Source organism: Ranitomeya imitator, chromosome 6 (assembly GCF_032444005.1).
Source record: "Ranitomeya imitator isolate aRanImi1 chromosome 6, aRanImi1.pri, whole genome shotgun sequence".
In the NCBI taxonomy this organism is placed as follows: domain Eukaryota; kingdom Metazoa; phylum Chordata; class Amphibia; order Anura; family Dendrobatidae; genus Ranitomeya; species Ranitomeya imitator.
In genome coordinates, this window is record NC_091287.1 from 567,907,268 (window position 1) to 567,929,220 (window position 21,953).

General features: G+C 45.0%; 2 protein-coding genes across 2 annotated transcripts in view; both read left to right on the forward strand.

Moving 5' to 3' along the window:
• The window catches only part of LOC138643509 (uncharacterized), a 1,192,186-nt gene that overhangs the window by 930,807 nt on the left and 239,426 nt on the right, over positions 1–21,953 (forward strand). The window lies entirely within an intron of this gene.
• Positions 984–20,751, forward strand: LOC138643216 (pneumococcal serine-rich repeat protein-like). Its single transcript, XM_069732068.1, has 2 exons — positions 984–2,142; positions 19,085–20,751. Exons 1-2 carry the CDS (start codon positions 1,008–1,010, stop codon positions 20,041–20,043), a joined length of 2,094 nt encoding a protein of 697 aa, XP_069588169.1. The 5' UTR covers positions 984–1,007; the 3' UTR covers positions 20,044–20,751.

Below are 21,953 nucleotides of genomic sequence, written 5' to 3' on the forward strand. Positions count from 1 at the left end.
CAGCGCTAACGGAGCAGGAGAAGGAGTGAAGCCGCAGCGCTAACGGTGCAGGAGAAGGAGTGAAGACGCAGCGCTAACAGTGAAGGAGAAGTAGTGAAGAAGCAGCGCTAACGGTGCAGGAGAAGGAGTGAAGAAGCAGCGCTAACGGTGCAGGAGAAGGAGTGAAGAAGCAGCGCTAACGGTGCAGGAGAAGGAGTGAAGAAGCAGTGCTAACGGAGCAGGAGAAGGAGTGAAGAAGCAGCGCTAACGGAGCAGGAGAAGGAGTGAAGCCGCAGCGCTAACGGTGCAGGAGAAGGAGTGAAGACGCAGCGCTAACGGTGCAGGAGAAGGACTGAAGCCGCAGCGCTAACAATACAGGAGGAGTGAAGCTGCCACACTAACGGTGCAGGAGAAGGAGTGAAGCCGCAGCGCTAACAATACAGGAGGAGTGAAGCTGCTGCGCTAACGGTGCAGGAGCGGAGTGAAGCCGCAGCGCTAACGGTGCAAAAGCGGAGTGAAGCCGCAGCGCTAACGGTGCAGGAGAAGGAGTGAAGCCGCAGCGCTAATGGTGCAGGAGAAGGAGTGAAGCCGCAACGCTAACGGTGCAGGAGAAGGAGTGAAGCCTCTGCGCTAACGGTGCAGGAGAAGGAGTGAAGCCTCTGCGCTAACGGTGCAGGAGAAGGAGTGAAGCTGCTGCGCTAACGGTGCAGGAGAAGGAGTGAAGCCGCCGCGCTAATGGTGCAGGAGAAGGAGTGAAGCCACCGCGCTAATGGTGCAGGAGAAGGAGTGAAGCCGCAGCGCTAACAATACAGGAGGAGTGTTTGGGACACTGCGGCTCATGCTGCTGTCCCCTGACTGCTGCGCCTTCTCCACGCTTGTTGGTGAGAGATCTCCCATCGAGTGAGGCAAGGATGAATACGGGGTTAACTCCCCGAGAAGGGGGCGGGGCTTATCTCCTGCTCTTGGCACCAGGAAGCGCCGGAATCACATCCGATCCCAGGACCCGGACCTGTTGGGCTGCCGGTGTGATGGACCCGCTGGAGAGTGCGGTGAGGGAGAGGATTGGCAGGGAAGGCAGCGCTTGGCTAGCAGCTTTGCTGACCAGGAGCGACTCCTTCCCTGCCATAATGCAGACGGCGGCGCCGCCGGAGGGTCGGCGCTCTCGCAGAGCCACCCGGCCTCCGGCACGGCTGAGCCCGCCAGCGATTTCAAAAAAGAGCGCGCGCAGCTCTCGTGCGCGCGCCCCTGCTGCTCTCGGCGCCAGCGGGACGGGAGGAAGTGAACTGCAGCAGGTGGGGGAGACACAAGAGTCGGGGACTAGCGACATAAGCTTTATTCCCCCTTCTGCCCCAGGCACAATAAGAGGGAGTGCAGGACTGCAGGTGCCAGCAGTATTAGCCAGAGCTGGGCACCTAACTAGAAACAGCATGGGGGGAGTTCAGGGAACATCAGCTTCATCACAGGACTCAGGGACGGCAGGAAAGGAGACTGAGGCTCCGCAGGGAGGTATTCCTCCACTTTCAAGCAACGCAGGGGAAGCTAATGCTAATACTGTCAGGGACAAGGATGGGGCAGCGGTAGCACAGCAGAACATGGGATCACCCCACATAATATTAGCATCAGGTCAGCACGGTGCATACTCCCAGACTAGTATAGGGGGCGACTCACAGTTTCCACCTTACCCACTTATTTTTAGCACACCGTATTCACAAATACCGGGCGGGCAAATTATTCCCTCGCAGGCGGCATTAGGGGAACACCAGAACGCCTCAGCGTCAATATCACTGATGGCAACCGGTGTTCGTGCCCCAAGTCAGGGTGCTGGCACCCCGGCTCTGGATAGCAGACAGAGTGCGGGTATCCGCCCCGCGCGCAGATCATCATCGTCATCATCGTCATCCCCTAGAGAGCATCGCAGAAGCAGGCATAGGAAGCGCGATCGTCATGGTAGCAAACGGCGTTCATATAGATCTAGGTCCAGCCGACGTAGCAGACGGTCTGGAGCTTCGCGTTGGCGCTCGCCTTCTTCATCTGATAGTTCTTCAGGCAGGTCACACAGGCAGGAGTCCTCTCGTCGTAGGTCCATACAGCGCATGGAACGCCAAGGTCCGTCGACTCCCGTGGCACGGGAAGTAAGCTGTCCGGAGGCCAATGCACCGATCGGTGAGTACCCCTTTGTCGGGGCATGGGGAGGGGAGAGAACCAACACCAATATTTCAGACGCAGCAGCAAGTGCGGCCACAGGGGCGGTTGGGAGAAAAAACATATGAACGTAAACCAAAAGTTGCAAAAACCATCAATAACTGGTTGCAAGCGTTTGCGGTCCTGGGATGCGTTATGGGGGAGAAGCACCCCGAAAGGTGCTCCGAGCTATTTATATACCTAGATAGCATCTACAACTCCTATAAGGCACACGGGGGATCAGCATGGTGGAAATATGATGAGGATTTCCGCCGTCGCTTGGCCGCCAACCCCCAATTAGGCTGGGGTATGAAAGCCACGGATTCGTGGCTCCGCTTGATGATGGCGCAAAGAGCAACCCAATCCTTTCACGGGCCCGCTGCCGGGTCCGGTAACAACGCGGCAGCAACAGTCATGCGTAGACCAGGTTCATGCTGGTTATTTAATGTAGGACACTGTAAATATAGACATGAGTGTTCAGCGTGCGGAGGTTCCCACCCTGTGGCAAAATGCACACGACCACCCCAAAAAGCTAACTCCGGGAAAAATCCCTCTACAGGTGAGGTTAACGACGCCAGTGAGCGTAAAAAGAATGGAGCCGTGGCTGGACAAATATCCCAATAAAGCGGCTGCGGGGCAACTGCGTTTCGGTTTCTCATATGGGTTCTTCATCCCATTTAATTGGTCCCCGGAGCCACAATCGGCCACAAACTTACAATCCGCAAAGGAATTACCTGACGTACTAGCAGCGAAGTTGGACAAGGAAATCAGGTTGGGTCGCTTTCGCGGTCCCTTCAATTCCCCACCTTTTCCTAACTTACGGGTTTCCCCCTTGGGTATAGTTCCCAAAAAAGAGTCAGGTAAATACCGATTAATTCATCACCTATCATACCCCAATGGTATGTCGGTTAACGATGGTATACCCAGGGATGAAACAGCCGTCAGTAGTGTATAATCCATAGGTTTCGTCAAACTCAATCTGACAGGTGCCCCGCCCCTATCAAAGTGTATCAAAGTGTGTAACCCCTCCCCTCCTCCTGTCAGCCAGCTGACCCTGAGGCTGGCTGATTTCCCCTTTTGATATCGTTTATATAACACATGTTTATAATTATAGCCTAGTCGTGTATTTATTTTACACGTGGTTTATAACACCTTTCTCATTTGTTTTATATTAGATTTTATACGTAGCCCGAGTTTGATTCTGCAAGCTGTGTTTTATTCAGTGTATTCATATAGTGCAGAACTTATAACACACCAAGCTGTTTATTTGTGGTCCTACAGAACATTAACTAAATGGTAGGGTTATTTGCGGGTCAGAGGTTTATAAAGCCTAGGTCAATTGCTGTTGTAATCGCTTTACCAATAAATGTTTATTTACACAAACAGAAAAGTTATTGTGGCCTGTAGCTGTCTATTTGTTTTTTGTATTCGCTTCCTTAGAAAACTTATTTGTAATTCTACTGAACATTAACAGTAAATTGTAAGCTGTGTTTATTCACAGTGTAGCAGATTTTCTCCTACAGAAAAGTTATTGTGTCCTGTAGCTGTCTATTTGTTTTTGTATTCGCTTCCTTAGAAAACTTATTTGTGTTTCGACGGATCATTAACAGTAAATTGTAAGCTGTGTTTATTCACAGTGTAGCAGATTTTCTCCTTGTGGCTGCCTTATATACACAAACAGAAAAGTTACTGGACAACTTATTTTATATATATATATATATATATATATATAATATGCACCAATGTTACAACACACGCAAGTAAGAAGCGGTGTGTTTTATACGAATAAAAAACCAAAGACACGATATTGTAAAAATGTAAAAAAAAATTTTATTTCTCACAATAGAACAGCATCTCAAAGACATTTCAATACTATAAAATTCTTACAGAATATAAAAAGTAAAAACATTAAATAGTACAATGAACAATTACACTTCTTACAAAATAATTAATATATCGTTACAAGGCAAGTACAGCATTTTAGCCAGTACATTCTTTACATCGTGAGCCACATGGTTTGTAGCATCGGTAGAGACCTTTTTTTAGGTAGCAAAGTTCCACGTGTGGTACCTAATGACGGGGAATGTAAAGATTGAATTGTACGGGGAGCCGCCGCTAACTTCAGCGGTGTAGATACAGAGCGTGTCTCACTGTTGGTAATTTTTAATTCATCTAAAAGCTTCCTAGTAGCGGGGTTACCCACAACTGTAGACGGCATATTTAGCTCGGCCATAGCCTGCATAAATGAATCCCAACCCGGCGGTAAATTTCTACTGTTCAGAGCATGGCTCTGCGTTGTACTACGTACCAAATCCAGTAAGTTAGACCCGGGTATTACGGATCCTTTGAAAATAAATTCAGCATTATTATTCCATGCTGTGACATTTTTATTCTGCAGCAGCCTGTTTAGTAAAAATTCAGCATTCTTTTTATATCTTTGGTTTATATGTCCGACAATTTCAGCGATCTCATGATTTTTATCAGAGTCAGTATTTGGCAATTGCTGCTGACCAGGATCAGGAGGGCTAACGAGATTTAAAGCCGTTACTTCTTTTGAGCTGAGCCTTGTATGTACCAAGTAGCGTTGTAGCACAGAGCTATACATTTAAATTTTCACATCATCGGGAATGTCACGACGCTGTAAAATGTCGCTAATTTCACCATCAAGGCGTCGAATAACACTGTCGCGTATGTTATCTGTAGTACCGGGTCTTAGTTTGTCTAGCTCCTGTTTGGGGACTAGATACATTTTCGCTGCATGCTTCATTATCTTCCGGCGATCAGGCTTGTTATTATTGGAATTGCAAAAGCTAAAAGAGGGCTGATAAACCCGCCGGTCTGTTTTAGTAGTCGCTTCTTTTTCTTTATGGGCTGAGATCTGTCGCTCAGGGTTCTTATAGCTTTACGCCACTTCTTTAATATACCTTTTTGGCGCTCTTTCAGCGGAATCCTGCCTTTTAAGATATTTAAAGCAATCTCGCCTATGGCTGTAATTAAATCATTGCTTGCATCGCGCAAAATAGACTTTCTGACAGCGGGGGTTGCTTTCACTAGGGTTTTTAAGAGAGCCCAGTTACGCCGGAGCCTCTCAGACATCTTTACAGCACAATGCACACAGCGTAGAATGTCTGATAGCGGGTAAAATTCACTTTTTAGAAGTGTTTTTCTTTTGAACATAGACAGCCGGAAACGCGGGTGGAAACAACCCAGTCCTTAAACGCAGATCCTCAGGCGTATTAGCTCGCAAATCTACAAGCAAATACCCGTAAGGCTCCCGCGTGGCATCCTCAAAAGCTTCTAGGAAAAAACGTGTTTTTCCGGGATACATCTGACGAGCTAGAGTTAAAATTTGTAATTTATCTTGGGGGTTGTTAAAAAGCACCATGTACTTTGTGTTTAAATTTATCGTACGGCTTTTCTTGCCCTGACAAAATATGTTTTGCACCAGGTAGAAAATGCTGAGATTTCTGTGGTGCACATACTTGGTAAAGGCTTTTTCTATCTCACAATTCTCACTAGCACTCTCCATGAGATCATCAACAATCGCCAAATTCACCTTCTCCGGTGGGAATAATTCGTCATCTACGAATGTATTCGGCAGACCCTCCACAAATCTGGCGTGGGGAAAAGAGAGAGAGATTTCATCATATAGTTTTTGCCAACACGAATAAAACCATACAATATTATCAGGTTTCTGAGAAAAATTACCTTCAATATTATATAGCAGCTGTTTTACAAAATAGCTCTTTCCAGAATTAGACGGGCCTGCTAGAATGCAAGAGAAAGGGTGCTGCAGACGCGTATCCATCACAATACTCGACTAATACCCAAAAGGTAATGTTGTGAAATCGTCTAATAGTCGGCGCTTTGTATAAACGCACTTTTTTGTTTTGCGTAATGGCCTTGTTTCAATATCCCAGTACTTTTTATTTCTCACAATGGACGCCTGCTGTACGACAATACGTTTCTGAGTTTCTGCGGCAGAATTGCGCGGGTAGTCCAGAACTAGATCTTTCAGACTGTTGAAATTAATAGATTGAGAGTTACCAACATTTAGTGTTATCCCCTTAACTTTTAAGACAGTTTTACCGGTGTTGAGTTTGTAGCCGTAAGTTTTGGGGCCCGCGGATACAAATTCTGTGATGTGTGTACCATCGGGTATTTCACTGGTCAGCTCCCCCAGGTAATCGCCTAAAGGCGGTTGCCACTCACCATCTCTCTGTACAAAAATAACTGAGTCTGTGTCGTGATAAAGGCACCGCTCCTGCAGCCGGTCCAGCAGCGAATAGAGCTGTAACCGAGCATACGCTGTTGTAAAACACGCTATAAAAATGTTTGTGTTTTTGTTGAGTGTGTGGTGGCCTTTTGCATATTTCCAGTTAATGGTTGCGGTGTCATCATCAAGGAAATGTAACATCGAAATGTCATAGTAAGGCAGGAACAAATACTTAAAAAGTTCATCTGGATCCCTAACAATGCTGGTACATGATAGATTAGATCTCTGAGCAAACTTTCCCCATAAAGAATTTAAGAAAAGCTTGGAGATCTGTCGCTTGGCAGGATTGACAGCTATATTTTCAGGCCGTAATTGGACGCCTTCTTTTTCAAGAAAAGAGTCAATGTACTGCCGTTTCTTGGCGTCATCAGTGCACCAGCTAGGATAACCAGAGGCTTCCTGCTTATCCCTAAGATGTAATTTAATGTAAGGCGCAAACAGATCATCAGTGGTTTTAGGAAAATGCCATATTTCGTAGATGTGAGCAATCCGATACCCTTTTTCTATCGCCATCTCGAGCTCTATAGTGCACCAGGTGCCTGTCAGCGCCCGTTCTTCATCACTGTGGGCACAAATATCTGCCTGGGAATATGCAGCGCATGTGTAGCAAAGGGGGAACATTAATTTTTTGTTGAGTTTTACCGGTAGAACTGGAAAAAATAAATCTCTCGGCGGGTAGACCTTGACTCTAGCAATGCCAAAGTATTTTTTAATGAATCCAAAATTGTCGTAGATGATGTCTGGATGGCCTACAGGGTATGTTTTAGTTTTGTTTACAAAGGGGTACAGACTGGTGAAATCGTAGTAGTGTAAAGTCTCCCCTTCTTCCAGATGGTGATAGAGCTTAATGGCGTTAGTTCGGCCGCCATAAAGCGCATCACGGGGGTCTAAAGGAACGGGGAATTCCATCTGGTGGAGAAATTATTGAAGGTTAGAATCATTTTCAACCATTTCATTCCACTCATGTTCCCACATCAGTCTTACTGTGTACCCGCAGCACTGTAAGTAACGCTTTTTAGCTAAAAAGGTGTAATATAACTGGCCGTAGGACGTACGTGTGACCTTATTTGTGTCATTTTCATTATAGCACACGGGACATCCGTGGTAAAAACACCCCTGAAATTCAAAGGCTATGTGCTGGCCGCTAACATAGGCATAGCCATCTAGAAAATACTTCCCGACCTGTTTTTCGCCGCCTCTCAAAGCGTGCTGTATGTCGATGTTCTCAGAGTGGGCTACATACATGAGCCACTGTATAGCGGGTGTCGAGTAGTGCTTTTTTGCCTTGTGATAATTATCACCAGGTAAAATGGTGATTGTCTGTTTTGGAAGAAATTTAAACCGGTACATCGTCATACACACCGAGGCCAGGGTGATGAGCTGAAAAGGATCAACACATCTGCTCACTACAATCCTTTGCTTTTGACGCTTACAGTATTTTTTAACATTTTTCTGCGTCATCTGCATAATACGCTCTCTATAGATCTCGCAGGCGGGTCTCAAAATTTCAACATCTTGTTTGCAATAAGATTTTAGCTCGGCCTTGAAGTCAAAAGTTGTATTTACCTGTGTCTCATACCACTCCAGGAACTCTACCTTCTCACCAGGTGACATGTACTCCACCCCATAATATTTTACATCAGGTATGGGACCTACATAGTTTTGGTTTTCTCGGGTATTGAAAAAGTGTGGAAAATGTCCTTTGCCTCCTGAAAAGCCCATGGCCTGTGGTAATTTACTGAGTTTCATGGGGATAAAATTTAGAGAGTCTATGAACCTTATAGACAAATCGGGTAGCGACACACACAAGAGACGACCACCTTGGGTTATCAACTGTACTTGTAGTTTTTCAGAAATCAGTTCCTTAACAATAAAGTATGCGTCGTATCTTCCACCATTGTGGGCAATAAATGTATGATCTGAAAATGTACCGCTTGTAAAGAACTGTACAAAGTCATGTGTACAGGTATCGCCCTCAAACTCCCAGGAGGGGCGGCCATACAGCGTTGTAGCATAAATGTAATTCGGGACGTGCGTGCCTGTCTCCTGCATACATTCAAAATCATAAAAGATATAACAATCGGACTCATCCTGTGCTACATACCTCCGCATGTAACAAAGATGGGCATCGAATTTATTTATATGTCTGCGACATACAGGACAGCGCAAACCATTAAATTTATGCTCTGTTTCGCTATTTCTGGGAACAAAACGGTTGCATTTATCACTAAATGTTTTAAGTCTGCAGAATGCCGGGTCGCCTAATCCCAATTGTTTGTGATAATCTAGGCACACGCTCGAGCGGCAATAAACTCTGCAAACAGGACATCTGGGCTGCTGGTCGGCACCGCTTTCTACGCAATTCTCTCTCTGACAGGTTTTACACAAATACTGACAGGAGTGGTTGTTCTTGTGGTGAAACACTGAATTGCAGAGCTCACAAAAGTAATCAGCACCGATAAAACCCTTCATATTTTTGATCCCGTAGTAGTGATTATCATGGAACAATATGAATACTGTTTTGCCATTAGCTGTATTACCGCTCTCAAAGTAGCGCCAATCGCCCTGACTATAGCACAGTACTTTAATGGTGACCCGCAAATATTTTTCAAATGCCGGGATGTCGCTAAAACTCACTAATTGCCCATCAGGGATGCCCAGTGCTGCGTGTATGTTTTTAGAGCGGCTCAGTAAAACACCATCAGCGACATCCGTCTCGTCCATCAGGGCGCACACACTAGCAGCCAAACACAGATTTGTCATGTAATTGTTAAAATCATACAGCCATTGTCTCTTTTGTTTAATGATCTGACTGCTCGCTATAGATTTCAAGCGCCTTTTTACACCACCGCGTCGGTTTTTAATGATGGTGACGACTAGCTTTAGCGAATTGGATGATATGCATTCAGCGTTACTTTGAAGTGCGCTGGCAACAGCATTTAAAAAAGATTCGGAATTAAAATCTTCACGGGTTTGTTTTGTAGTGAAAATAGGGTCTAAAGTATCGCCGGCATCAAACCTTAACTGTACAAAGTCGCCAGGTTCAATGTCCCTGATGATTCTATCCAGTAATGCCTGAATGCCTTCATGAACAATATTCACGCCCTCTTCAAATGATCGTACACGCTCCAAATTTACAAATCTAAAATGATCTGTATGTATATGGCCGTTGAAATTGCGGAGGGCTCTTTCATGATGATGGATGTGTTGCAAAAATACTGTATGATCGGGGCGCCGCACATTACCAGCAGCGGCAGCGTCTGAGGCTTGTGAATTTTGTGTAGATGCATGTGCGGCATCTGCAGAGCTGCCTGGACTATGTGTTTGGTGTTCTGACTCTTGTGACGACGTCTGTGGTGTCTGTAGAGGCATTGCAGGACACATGTCACCACGACGCCTCCTAGAGCATAGCGCCCGTCTAGCGCTGACCAACAATTTTAGAGCCCTCTTTATAACTCTAGCCCTATTATACCTGGGTAGTGTTAGTTTAGGTGGTTTATGCATGCCGTAGCCGACCATATCTAGTCATAATGGGGTCGCTGTAGTTGTTATCTCGCCATCCAGCAGCAGGCTCCGAAGTGCGTATAGTTCGGACTTATTAGCCTGTGTTGGTCTTTGTGTTGATAATAATTTTTCAAAAGTATCGCAAAAAAACATTATTTTGGGGACCCAGCGTTTGTAGCGTAAGTAGCGGACGAAGTGTTCCTGAAACACAAGCATTTCAGCGGGGCCCCAGCTGCGGTATTCATGCGGCAGATCTATAGCTGGCGCATGAATCCGTGGCTTTTTACACACCTTAAGCTCTTTACACCCCTTAACATCAGCCGGCCGCGACCTCTTTGACCGTTTCTTAACATTAACAGAGTTAGATACACAGACATGAGATATGTCACCCAAATTAGAGGGTCCTGAGGGTCCGACCCCAGAGGAATTAGCAGGACCCGTTACACATGGCGCTGACGGTTGCATAGTGTGGGACATACGTATAATGAGCGGTTCTACGGATGGTTGCTTACCATCAGCGAGCTGATCAATCTCGCGATCATACTCTTCACGAGTCATCGTGGCTGTTGCACCCACAGCGCAGGATGCGGTTGGTGGCTCTGTAACATGTTTTGTTTTCCGCTTATGTTTTCGGGGTGCCTCGACCACTTCTGGATATAGTAGCGCGGGGTCATTCACACGGATTGTCGATGGCTGTCCGGTGCTTGAATGGAGTATTTCACGATGGTCCGACGGCACAGGGTTTCCTGCGTCCTGCACCACGCAGATCGGTGATAGCGGATATGCTCTAACAGCTCCATTAGCCGTCTGTATCGCCGACCACGCTGGTACTGCGCCATTCTCGGTGATCTGTAGCGGCTGTAGAGGTGCTGGAGGTGTTTTTCTCATGACTTTGCGCTTAGCTGTAGGAAAGATTATACATGTGTCAAATATGTGCGAGACCGGCGCAGGCCGCTGCGCTTAGCTGCAGGAAAGATTATACATGTGTCAGATATGTGTGAGACCGACGCAGGCCGCTGCGCTTAGCTGCAGGAAAGATTATACATGTGTCAGATATGTGTGTGCCCTGGATCTCAATGGTGAAGCACGTGTATCATTGATTGTACAGAGACTGTGCATGTATACCAAAATATACACTTACGGGCTAGCGATGTGTGGTGAATGATTGCCGGGGCGTCTTCTATAGCTTCTGCGAGGCTCTCCATTAGCTCCGGTATATTCTCTTTTGTGAAAATTCTTCTAGGCTTCAGTTTACAAGCTATAAATAAAGATATAGGACTTAGTAGAGGCGTGGTGGATTTTCTCAGAGCGGTTGTGCGAAAACTTTTCACACGATTACCTTTTCCTTTCTTGCCCGCCGGTCCGAGCTGTTTTTTAGGGGCTCTAGAAACAGGGCTGTTTCTCGGTGTGGGGGTCTGGTACATCAGTTCCTCAACAGTCATCTGATTGTGTTCCGAGGTGGTTGGTTCTGGAAACATGTCGACATCTGTAAAGAATTAATATATATATATTTACACGTCTAAATACTTAAAAGCTATATACACACACACACACACACACACACATACACGCAGACACACAACGCACCTATGATGTCCTGAGTCAAATCCCACACAGCAGCGTCACCTGCATTAGTGTTACTATACTCAGCTCCAGGTGTATCACACTCCAGAGTAGGCACGCTGAAGCCGATTAAAAAATCATCGCTGAAGTCCCTGATAAATTCATCTACATCATCGGTAATGTTCCTGGTAAATTCATCTACATTATCGGGGATGTTCCTGGTAAATTCATCTACATTATCGGGGATGTTCCTGATAAATTCATCTTAAACAAGAAAGAATAAACAATATAAAGATAATATATAAAAACAGTCCTTACTTAGAATGGGACACTAGCAGATACATGTATATAAATCTTGAAACATACCTATTACCGAATCCTCAACTTGACTGGAAAAAGCCGAAAAATTTTGGGATTCCATCTAAAATAAATTAGCTGTGTAAATTTTTTGTGCAATCTATATTAACCACACAACACCACTCGTCAAACTCATTTATATACCCCAACAAATAAAACTGCGTCCCGTGTATAAATATGCTTATACTAAGCAAATCATGGGTAATACGGCTAAGTCTTTCTATATTAATTATGCGCCACAAATATGGTTTATGCAGTAAAACTATATTATACAGCGCCACTAAATATACCGCTACTGTATAAATATGACTATAAATATGTCTATGTTAAATAAAACACAGGTAGTAAGTAAGCGCTGCATACGCTAGTTAGGGCATATTAACAGTTATTAACTACTGTATTACATAAATTATGTTATAATAGCTGCCCGCGGATAAGTCTTTCTATATTAATTATGGACCACAAATATGGTTTATGCAGTAAAACTAAATATGCAGCTATCCTCCAGTATAACACTTATTAAACAAATAACATCCTTAATTATGGTTTTAGAGATGCATAGTTAAATATAATTAAGCATTTGCGAATAATAAGACAACTGTCTTATATACTTACATTTAGAATAGCTCTGCTTTTTAGTCTAGTCTGGCTTCTGGTGGATGTCTGTTGTACTGTGGTGGTACAGCCAGCTGTATTTATCCTGGGTGTCAGAAAACAACTCACCTGTTAACACCCAAAAACACACCCAGTTACGCCCATCACACGCCTTCTGTTAACACCCAGAACACAACCATACATGCAATTAATGCATGCATTAACTCACGCATGATATAGCCGGATTAAAACAGGAATTTTTATACATCTGAATTTCTGAAAGAAACAGGCTGTTGATTAACGAGCCACAATCATTTTAATCAATCATGACGTCTAAATCGTATGATGCCATATTAGAAAAACAATATTTTACAAGCAAGGCTCCCAGATCATTCTCTGGTATTGACAAATTATTTAGAGCTGCAAGAGAGCGCGGAATAAAGAAATCTGATGTGATTGCTTGGTTGAATAAGCAAGACACCTACACGCTACACAAGCCTGCTAGAAAACGCTTTTTGACAAATAAAATTTACGTCTCGGCCATTGATGCGCAGTGGCAGGCGGATCTCGTAAGTTTAATTGACTATTCAAGGGAAAATGATAATGTCAAATACATCCTGACGGTGATTGATGTTCTATCGAGATACGCATGGTGCGTGGCCTTGACAAACAAGACAGGCGCTAGTGTCGCCAGATCGTTCGAATTAATATTTCAAAATGATAAGCGCATACCGAAGAAACTGCAGACGGATCGCGGCAAAGAATTTATAAATTCATCACTCAAGCAACTATGTAATACGCATAATATTCATCACATTTTTACAAACAATGATGTAAAAGCCGCTATGGTCGAGCGTTTTAATCGCACATTAAAAACCCGTATGTGGCGCTATCTTACGCATCATAATACCTTTAGGTATATTGATATTTTACCGGATTTGCTGCATAGCTACAACCATACGTACCACTCAACGATCCGCTGTAGTCCCGCGTCTGTGTCAGAGAGAAACGTGATGCAAATCTGGCGCAATATTTACAGTTCTACTATTACTAATAAACCGATTAAACCGTCTTTAACGGTTGGCTCTCATGTGAGAATATCGCGCTATAAATCGCCCTTCTGTAAGGGCTATGAGAAGACGTACAGCGAAGAGATTTTTTTAATTACCGCCGTCTCCAATAAATTTCATAAGCCCCTTTATAAAATCAGTGATTTAGCCGGGGAGGCTGTAGAGGGGTCATTTTATAAGGAAGAGCTGCAAAAAATACCTATGGATGAGGATCTTGTCTACAGAGTAGAAAAAATTTTGAGAAAAAAACGTGTCAGGGGTGTGAGTCACTGCTTTGTCAAATGGCTGGGCTACCCCGAAAAATTCAATAGTTGGATCCCGGCCTCGGAGTTGACAGATATATAACCATGGAAGCGGGCTCGTTTTTCGTGACATTACCCAGTAATTCGTCAATTAAAATCTACCCTGAAAACACAATATCGGAGTACAATACCAAGTTAGCGCGGGCCGTTCGTCTTTCAGCAGATTATGAGGTGGCGTTAACGGAAATACAGTACCCCCATACGTGGAACACGTTTGATGCTTTTGAAGGGAGCTTCTACGCGGCTAAACACGGCGAACCGTTAGTACAGTATCACATAAAATCAGGATTTTACTCGTCCATTCCTAAGCTAGTTGGCGCGGTCAATGCCTGAATAGAAGCGCTGTATTTATCTACGCCTGCCTACAGAATACGGTATGATGAGCTACGCCGTGAGGTGATCCTGTCCGACCCATCACCTATACAGTTTGCTCTGGGTACTAAGCTAAAATTTATTTTCGGACTGCAGACCGTCGATGACTCCCCCGTTGCTTTAATGCCGTGGAATCGCCGCTTTTACCCCGATTCAAAGGCTGGTTTTTATTCGCTTTTTGTATACACTGATATAATTCAACATCAACTTGTAGGTGACAGTTACGTTCAACTGCTACGAACCGTAGAAGTTAGCGGCGATGATAATGATATTGTCACGGTGCGCTACTCACGGCCCGATTACATACCGCTGTGCAAGCAACACTTTGACTCCATAAACATTACAGTCATGTCGGACCAGGGCACGCCGGTTAAATTCAGATACGGAAAGTGTATAGTGCGATTACATTTTAGACCTCGTCAGCATTGACACGATAAAATGCTGTCTCAAAGGGTGTATGGAGATCCTGCTGTTTATGCCCGCTACTATACTGCCCAGTCGGGGCACGGGCAAGAGGGATTCCGCGGGAGCGAGTACATGTATGGCTCTGGCCTGGCAGGGCTATTTAAAGGCTTATTTCGGCGCGCCGTTCCGCTTTTCAGAAAAGGCTTAGAATTAGTAAAACCACACGTTCGGACGGCTGCCCGGAACATCGCTGCAGATGCCGTGACATCAGCATCGACGGCCCTTATGAAAAGGATAAATACGCCAACACAGCAAGACGGCTCTGGGATAATCTATGTCGCTAAAAAAGCCCAAAAAAGAAAGCGGCGCGTTTGCCCTCCTTTACCGCCGATGCTCATGAATAAAACTACATCCAAGAGACGGCCCCGTCAGAAACGAGTAAGACGCTCTGCGGACGACATCTTCTAATCAGTTACCATGGCTTTCCTGCATGACGCTTCTGTAGAGTGCGCAAAATCTGAACTGGATATTTTTGCCGTACCACCGACTCAAACAAGTATCGAGAAATCTCTATTTGTAGAAGTACAGCCGGTTGCTGCTCTGTCAGACAATGGACCGTTGGAGTTTTACATATCTGGTAGCGGTGATTATTATTATGATCTGAACAACACGCTGCTGTACATAAGCTGTCGCATCGTGAAGCAGGATAATACGGCCATCGCCGATGGTGCGCGTGTGGCGCTCATAAACTGCCCTCTAGCCACTCTTTTTAACCAGGTCGATATTACTCTGGGAGACCGACTTATCTCACAATCGGACAATCTCTACAGCTATAGAGCGTACATAGAGACCCTTTTAAATTACAGTTCACAGACGCTGGCATCACAATTTACAGCCGGTTTGTTCTATAAAGACACTGCGGGGCATCATAATGACAGGCGCCTGGATGGCGCAAATGCGGGATTTATCAAAAGAGCCAGTGCCGCTTCTCGCTCAAAACCCATCGATCTTTTGGGGCCCATTTTTGGGGATATATTTAACCAGCCAAAGTTAATATTGAACGGTCTTGACCTTAAGGTTAAGCTGTCAAGAAATAAGGATACTTTCTGCCTCATGTCCGCAGAAGCCGAGCCGCTGAAGGTACAAATCTCGCAGGCGGCTCTCTATGTGAAAAGAGTGCAGGTATCACCGGCTGTCCGAATCGGCCACAGCCAGGCCCTCCTAGCAGCAACAGCCAAGTACGCTGTTGACCGAACATGCCTGAAAGTGTACAGCATCGCCGCAGGGACACGGATCACGAACCACGAGAACCTCTTCCTAGGACAGATACCAAAAACTGTTATATTGGGGTTTGTAGATAATGAGGGCTTCAGCGGTTCTTATACAAAAAACCCACTGGACTTTCACCACTACCACGTCAACCACGCGGCATTATATCTGGATGGTCAGCAGATACCCGCGAGGCCTTATAATCCTAATTTTAATGCTGATTTAGCCATCAGAGAATATATGGCGCTTGCCCATATATCGGGCAAGCAAAAGGCTGATTGTGCCATGGCGATAGATCGTGAAGAATTTATGGCTGGCTTCACGCTATTTGCTTTTGATTTATCGCCTGATCAAGAGCCTGGAGGCCATTTCTCGCTCATTAAAACAGGTAATCTGCGTGCTGAAGTCCGCTTTGCGATAGCGACACCCCACACGATAAATATGATTGTCTTTGCAGTCAACCACACCATTCTGGAAATTAATAACAGGCGAGAGATCTTGTACGATTTTAATTAAGCAACGATGGACAGTCTGCAGCTTACAGTTGTAGGCGGTCCGATAATTATACAGACCGCATATTCGCCGGTGTGTTTCCGTGTGATTTGCTTCCGGAAGAAAGAGTGACTCAGAGACCCGCGGCATATATTGTGAATACAGACCCGGCGAATCAGACCCGGCGAATCAAGCTGGTCGCCACTGGATATTAATCGTACTCTGCGACGATAAGACGGGCATATTTTTTGACAGTTACGGCTTCCGTGCGGATAATATTATCTTTCCACGCGCTTTTGTGACATTCCTGAACAAGAATTGTTATTCTTATTGTTATCAGAGCGCACAAATTCAAGATTTGTATAGCCGTGTATGCGGTCATTATTGCATATATGTATTATACCATTTAGCTCGAGGCTTTCCATTTAAGAAGGTTTTACAAAATTTCACGTCTGACTTGCAGAATAATGATCGAACCGTATCAGGTTTTGTGACATCAAGATTTTCAGGCGCAGTCCTTTGTTCATCGTGTCGTTATCAGATTCCGCAAAGATGCATTTGTCAGCATCATGCTGTTAGCTAACTTAAAATGTGCTTCCTGGAATTTTATAGTATTGAAATGTCTTTGAGCTGTTGTTTTATTGTGAGAAATAAATCTTTTTAAATTTTTTACAATATCGTGTCTTTGTTTTATATTCGTATAAAACACGCCGCTTCTTACTTGTGTTGTAACATTGGGTCATATTATAGCTTGTGTTGCAACATTGGTGCATAATATATATATATATATATATATATATATATATATATATATATATATAAAATAAGTTGTCCAGTAACTTTTCTGTTTGTGTATATAAGGCAGCCACAAGGAGAAAATCTGCTACACTGTGAATAAACACAGCTTACAATTTACTGTTAATGATCCGTCGAAACACAAATAAGTTTTCTAAGGAAGCGAATACAAAAACAAATAGACAGCTACAGGACACAATAACTTTTCTGTAGGAGAAAATCTGCTACACTGTGAATAAACACAGCTTACAATTTACTGTTAATGTTCAGTAGAATTACAAATAAGTTTTCTAAGGAAGCGAATACAAAAAACAAATAGACAGCTACAGGCCACAATAACTTTTCTGTTTGTGTAAATAAACATTTATTGGTAAAGCGATTACAACAGCAATTGACCTAGGCTTTATAAACCTCTGACCCGCAAATAACCCTACCATTTAGTTAATGTTCTGTAGGACCACAAATAAACAGCTTGGTGTGTTATAAGTTCTGCACTATATGAATACACTGAATAAAACACAGCTTGCAGAATCAAACTCGGGCTACGTATAAAATCTAATATAAAACAAATGAGAAAGGTGTTATAAACCACGTGTAAAATAAATACACGACTAGGCTATAATTATAAACATGTGTTATATAAACGATATCAAAAGGGGAAATCAGCCAGCCTCAGGGTCAGCTGGCTGACAGGAGGAGGGGAGGGGTTACACACTTTGATACACTTTGATAGGGGCGGGGCACCTGTCAGATTGAGTTTGACGAAACCTATGGATTATACACTACTGCCGTCACTTACATTTCCTTTGACAAAGCGATCGACTTAGTCAGAAGCGCGGGCCCGGGGGCCCTTATGGCAAAATCGGACATAGAATCCGCGTTCCGGCTGCTTCCGGTACACCCGGACTGTCACCACCTACTGGGAGCTAAATTTGAGGATCTATACTATTATGACACATGTCTTCCCATGGGGTGTTCTATTTTCTGTTTTTATTTCGAATTATTTAGTATGTTTTTAGAATGGGTTGCTCGCAAAATCACTCGGCAAACCGCCATCATGCACTATCTCGATGACTTTTTGATAGTTGGTCCAGCTGGATCAGATGTTTGCTCCACAACCCTAGCCCAATTCAAAGATGCCATGGAACATTTCGGGGTCCCACTTTCCCCTGAAAAAATGATTGGGCCAGTATCAGTGATCACATTCCTCGGGATCGAAATCGATTCGGTCGCCATGGAATTTAGGTTGCCGATGGAGAAAATTAAGAAACTGCTGGAACTCATTAGCGGAAGTATTTCGGTTGGTAAAGTCACATTGACGCAAATGCAGTCAATGCTTGGCTCCTTGAATTTTGCCTGTAGGGTCATGCCAGCGGGCAGGATCTTCTCGCGCAGATTAATGATAGCCACGAGAGGAGTGAAACAAAGCCACCATAGAATCAGGATTACAGCACATCTACGTTCTGATTTAAACATATGGAAGCTGTTCCTCAACAACTACAATGGTAGGACTTGCTTTCAGGAGTCAGAATGCTCAAATGAGGACATGGGTTTGTTTTTTTGCGGCGTCAAGCCACACTGGTTTCAGCATTCGTCTGGGTAACAAATTGTGTTCAGCGAATTGGCCTGCTTTATGGGTTCACAGGAATTGGCACGCAGAGCCAACCCTGATTGACCTCCTTCCGGTGGCAGTGGCCATGGAAATCTGGGGTTCACAATTGGCCAACAAGCGTATTCGTCTTCACCTTAAAACCGTTAGCGGGGCTCATGCCATCAACTACCTAGCATCTCCTTCATCGTTGGTGTTAGACCTAATTAGGTTCATAGTATTGAAATGTTTAACATTTAATGTTTGGTTTAAAGCGAACGCACTAATCGTCAGCAATGAGAAGTTGTCTGAGTTACTAACTGGGTCTCACTCGCAGGATGTACTGGGACGGCGCATTCAGGAGCCCTTGGAGGAGGTGGAATGCCCACAGTCGATCTGGGATGTCCTGGGGACCTGATGCCGCTAATACGATCTTCGATAGCCCCGTCAACCTGGAAAGCATATGGTAAGGTGTGGGAGGAGTGGTGCTTTTTAGCAGAAGGAAAACCAGTGGGGTCTTCAGAGGAGGCTCGAATGCAGGTGACAATGGGGTTCTTATCCAAGATGTATGCTATGGGAGTGTCGGGTTCAGTGGTGCGCAATCGTATGTCTGCGCTAGCGTTCCATTTCAAGCTGCGAGGCTGGCCGGATTCCACGAAACATTTTCTGGTTAGCCAGATACTGAAAGGTTGGCGACGAGCAAATAAGCACGGTGATAACAGGCGTCCTATATCCTTTGATTTGTTAGTGAACTTGGTTAAGGCAACGGATTCTGTTTGCGATTCCAAATACGAAGCTGCGCTAACATCAGCGGCGTTTGGCCTAGCATTTTTTGGGGCCATGCGGGTCAGTGAGATTGTTCCTACTGCTTTGAATAAACCGGGTGGCCTTAGGCGGGAGGACATTCTGATTTGCAACGACGGTCTAAGGATTAGAATACGTAAATCCAAAACTGATCAAGAAGGTAGGGGAACTTGGTTCCCTATATTTGCCATCAACAAGGACATATGCCCGTTAATGCTAATTTTGAATTACACGCGAGTTAGGAAGGATGGTTCTCAATTTTTCGTACATGAAAATGGGGTTCCACTAGTGTCGGGCCAATTTTTAGCTATATTGAGACGTACGTTGTCAATGGTTGGAATGCCCGCAGCAGAATTTGGGACTCACTCATTTCGAATAGGCGCAGCAACAGAAGCATCTAGAGCGGGTTTGTTCGAATCAGAAATTCAAAGGGTGGGTAGATGGAGATCTCGCTGTTTTAATAGATACATCAGGCCTGACTTATTGCTATAAAAAATTTGGGTTGTTTTTAGTACTATCATAATACGGGAGCAGCTTTGGTAATACATCGGTTAATTTCCTTTGATTGTCGGTTATTGTCTAACTGTTTGCATTTTATTCCCAGATGGGGTGCGACCCAGTGTCTGGATAATGGGTCACTCATAAGTCTATTGGGCTGCCCGCCGCGCTGAATTGGGCCCAGGAGGGCGATCCCTGGGGTTCAACGATGTCGACGTGATATGGCGTGGCATGAGAGGCATGATGTGGTCCCAAGTCCTTCCGGAGGTTGTTCATATTGCACGGGTGGCTTCATCCCCCACCATTGTCGTCATCCATGCCGGAGGAAACGACCTGGCTTCGTCCCCACTGGCTGAACTACTTACACTGATCAGATCAGACATGGACAAGTTTCCGAGTTTTTTTTCCCATTGATGCGTCTGGTCTGGTCCGAAGTTATCCCAAGGCTGGTGTGGCAGGGGGCCAGGGAGTTGAATGCCATGGAGAGATCCAGACGCACGTTGAATCAGAGGATATCGCGTTTTGTAAGGTTTAAAAATGGTATAGTTGTTCGGCACCATCGGCTGGAAGGGGACAATTCCGGTTTTCTGCTTCCAGACGGAGTTCATTTGAATGAGGCGGGAATAGATATCTTCCTCAATGGTATTAGAGAAGGCGTGGTTCAGGCGGTGCATGCATTGGGGGGGGTCGTAGCTCTCTAGGTTCGCTCTTCCTTGGCGGAAGGGTGGAGTTTTTGTTGGTGGTGAAGATACCTGCCCGGGAGACCGGAAGGCAGTAATCTCCCTACACCCCTGTTGTTGGCAGATACTGCCGGTTTAAGCTGCGACCAAAAAATATTTACCCAAAGTAAAAGATGGAAATGTTATGAGTATATTTCCCAATAAAGTTTTAAAAGTTACGATAACTGTTGTGTGTGTCACTTGATGGGAGAAAACGGTCTTGGGTCGTAGCAGTCAAGCCGCCGCGCTAACGGTGCAGGAGAAGGAGTGAAGCCGCGGCGCTAATGGTGCAGGAGAAGGAGTGAAGCCGCAGCGCTAATGGTGCAGGAGAAGGAGTGAAGCCGCGGCGCTAATGGTGCAGGATAGGGAGTGAAGCCTCTGCGCTAACGGTGCAGGAGAAGGAGTGAAGCCGCCGTGCTAATGGTGCAGGAGAAGGAGTGAAGCTCCTGCGCTAACGGTGCAGGAGAAGGAGTGAAGCTCCTGCGCTAACGGTGCAGGAGAAAGAGTGAAGCCGCCGCGCTAATGGTGCATGAGAAGGAGTGAAGCTGCTGCGCTAACAATGCAGGAGAAGGAGTGAAGCCGCCGTGCTAATGGTGCAGGAGAAGGAGTGAAGCCACCGTGCTAATGGTGCAGGAGAAGGAGTGAAGCCGCCGCGCTAATGGTGCAGGAGAAGGAGTGAAGACGAAGCGCTAGTGAAGGAGAACTACAATACCCAGATAGATTAGCGAAATTAGGATTATTTAGTCTAGAAAAAAGACGACTGAGGGGCGATCTAATAACCATGTATAAGTATATAAGGGGACAATACAAATATCTCGCTGAGGATCTGTTTATACCAAGAAAGGTGACGGGCACAAGGGGGCATTCTTTGCGTCTGGAGGAGAGAAGGTTTTTCCACCAACATAGAAGAGGATTCTTTACTGTTAGGGCAGTGAGAATCTGGAATTGCTTGCCTGAGGAGGTGGTGATGGCGAACTCAGTCGAGGGGTTCAAGAGAGGCCTGGATGTCTTCCTGGAGCAGAACAATATTGTATCATACAATTAGGTTCTGTAGAAGGACGTAGATCTGGGGATTTATTATGATGGAATATACAGTCATGGCCAAAAGTATTGACACCCCTGCAATTCTGTCAGATAATACTCAGTTTCTTCCTGATTGCAATCACAAATTCTTTGGTATTATCT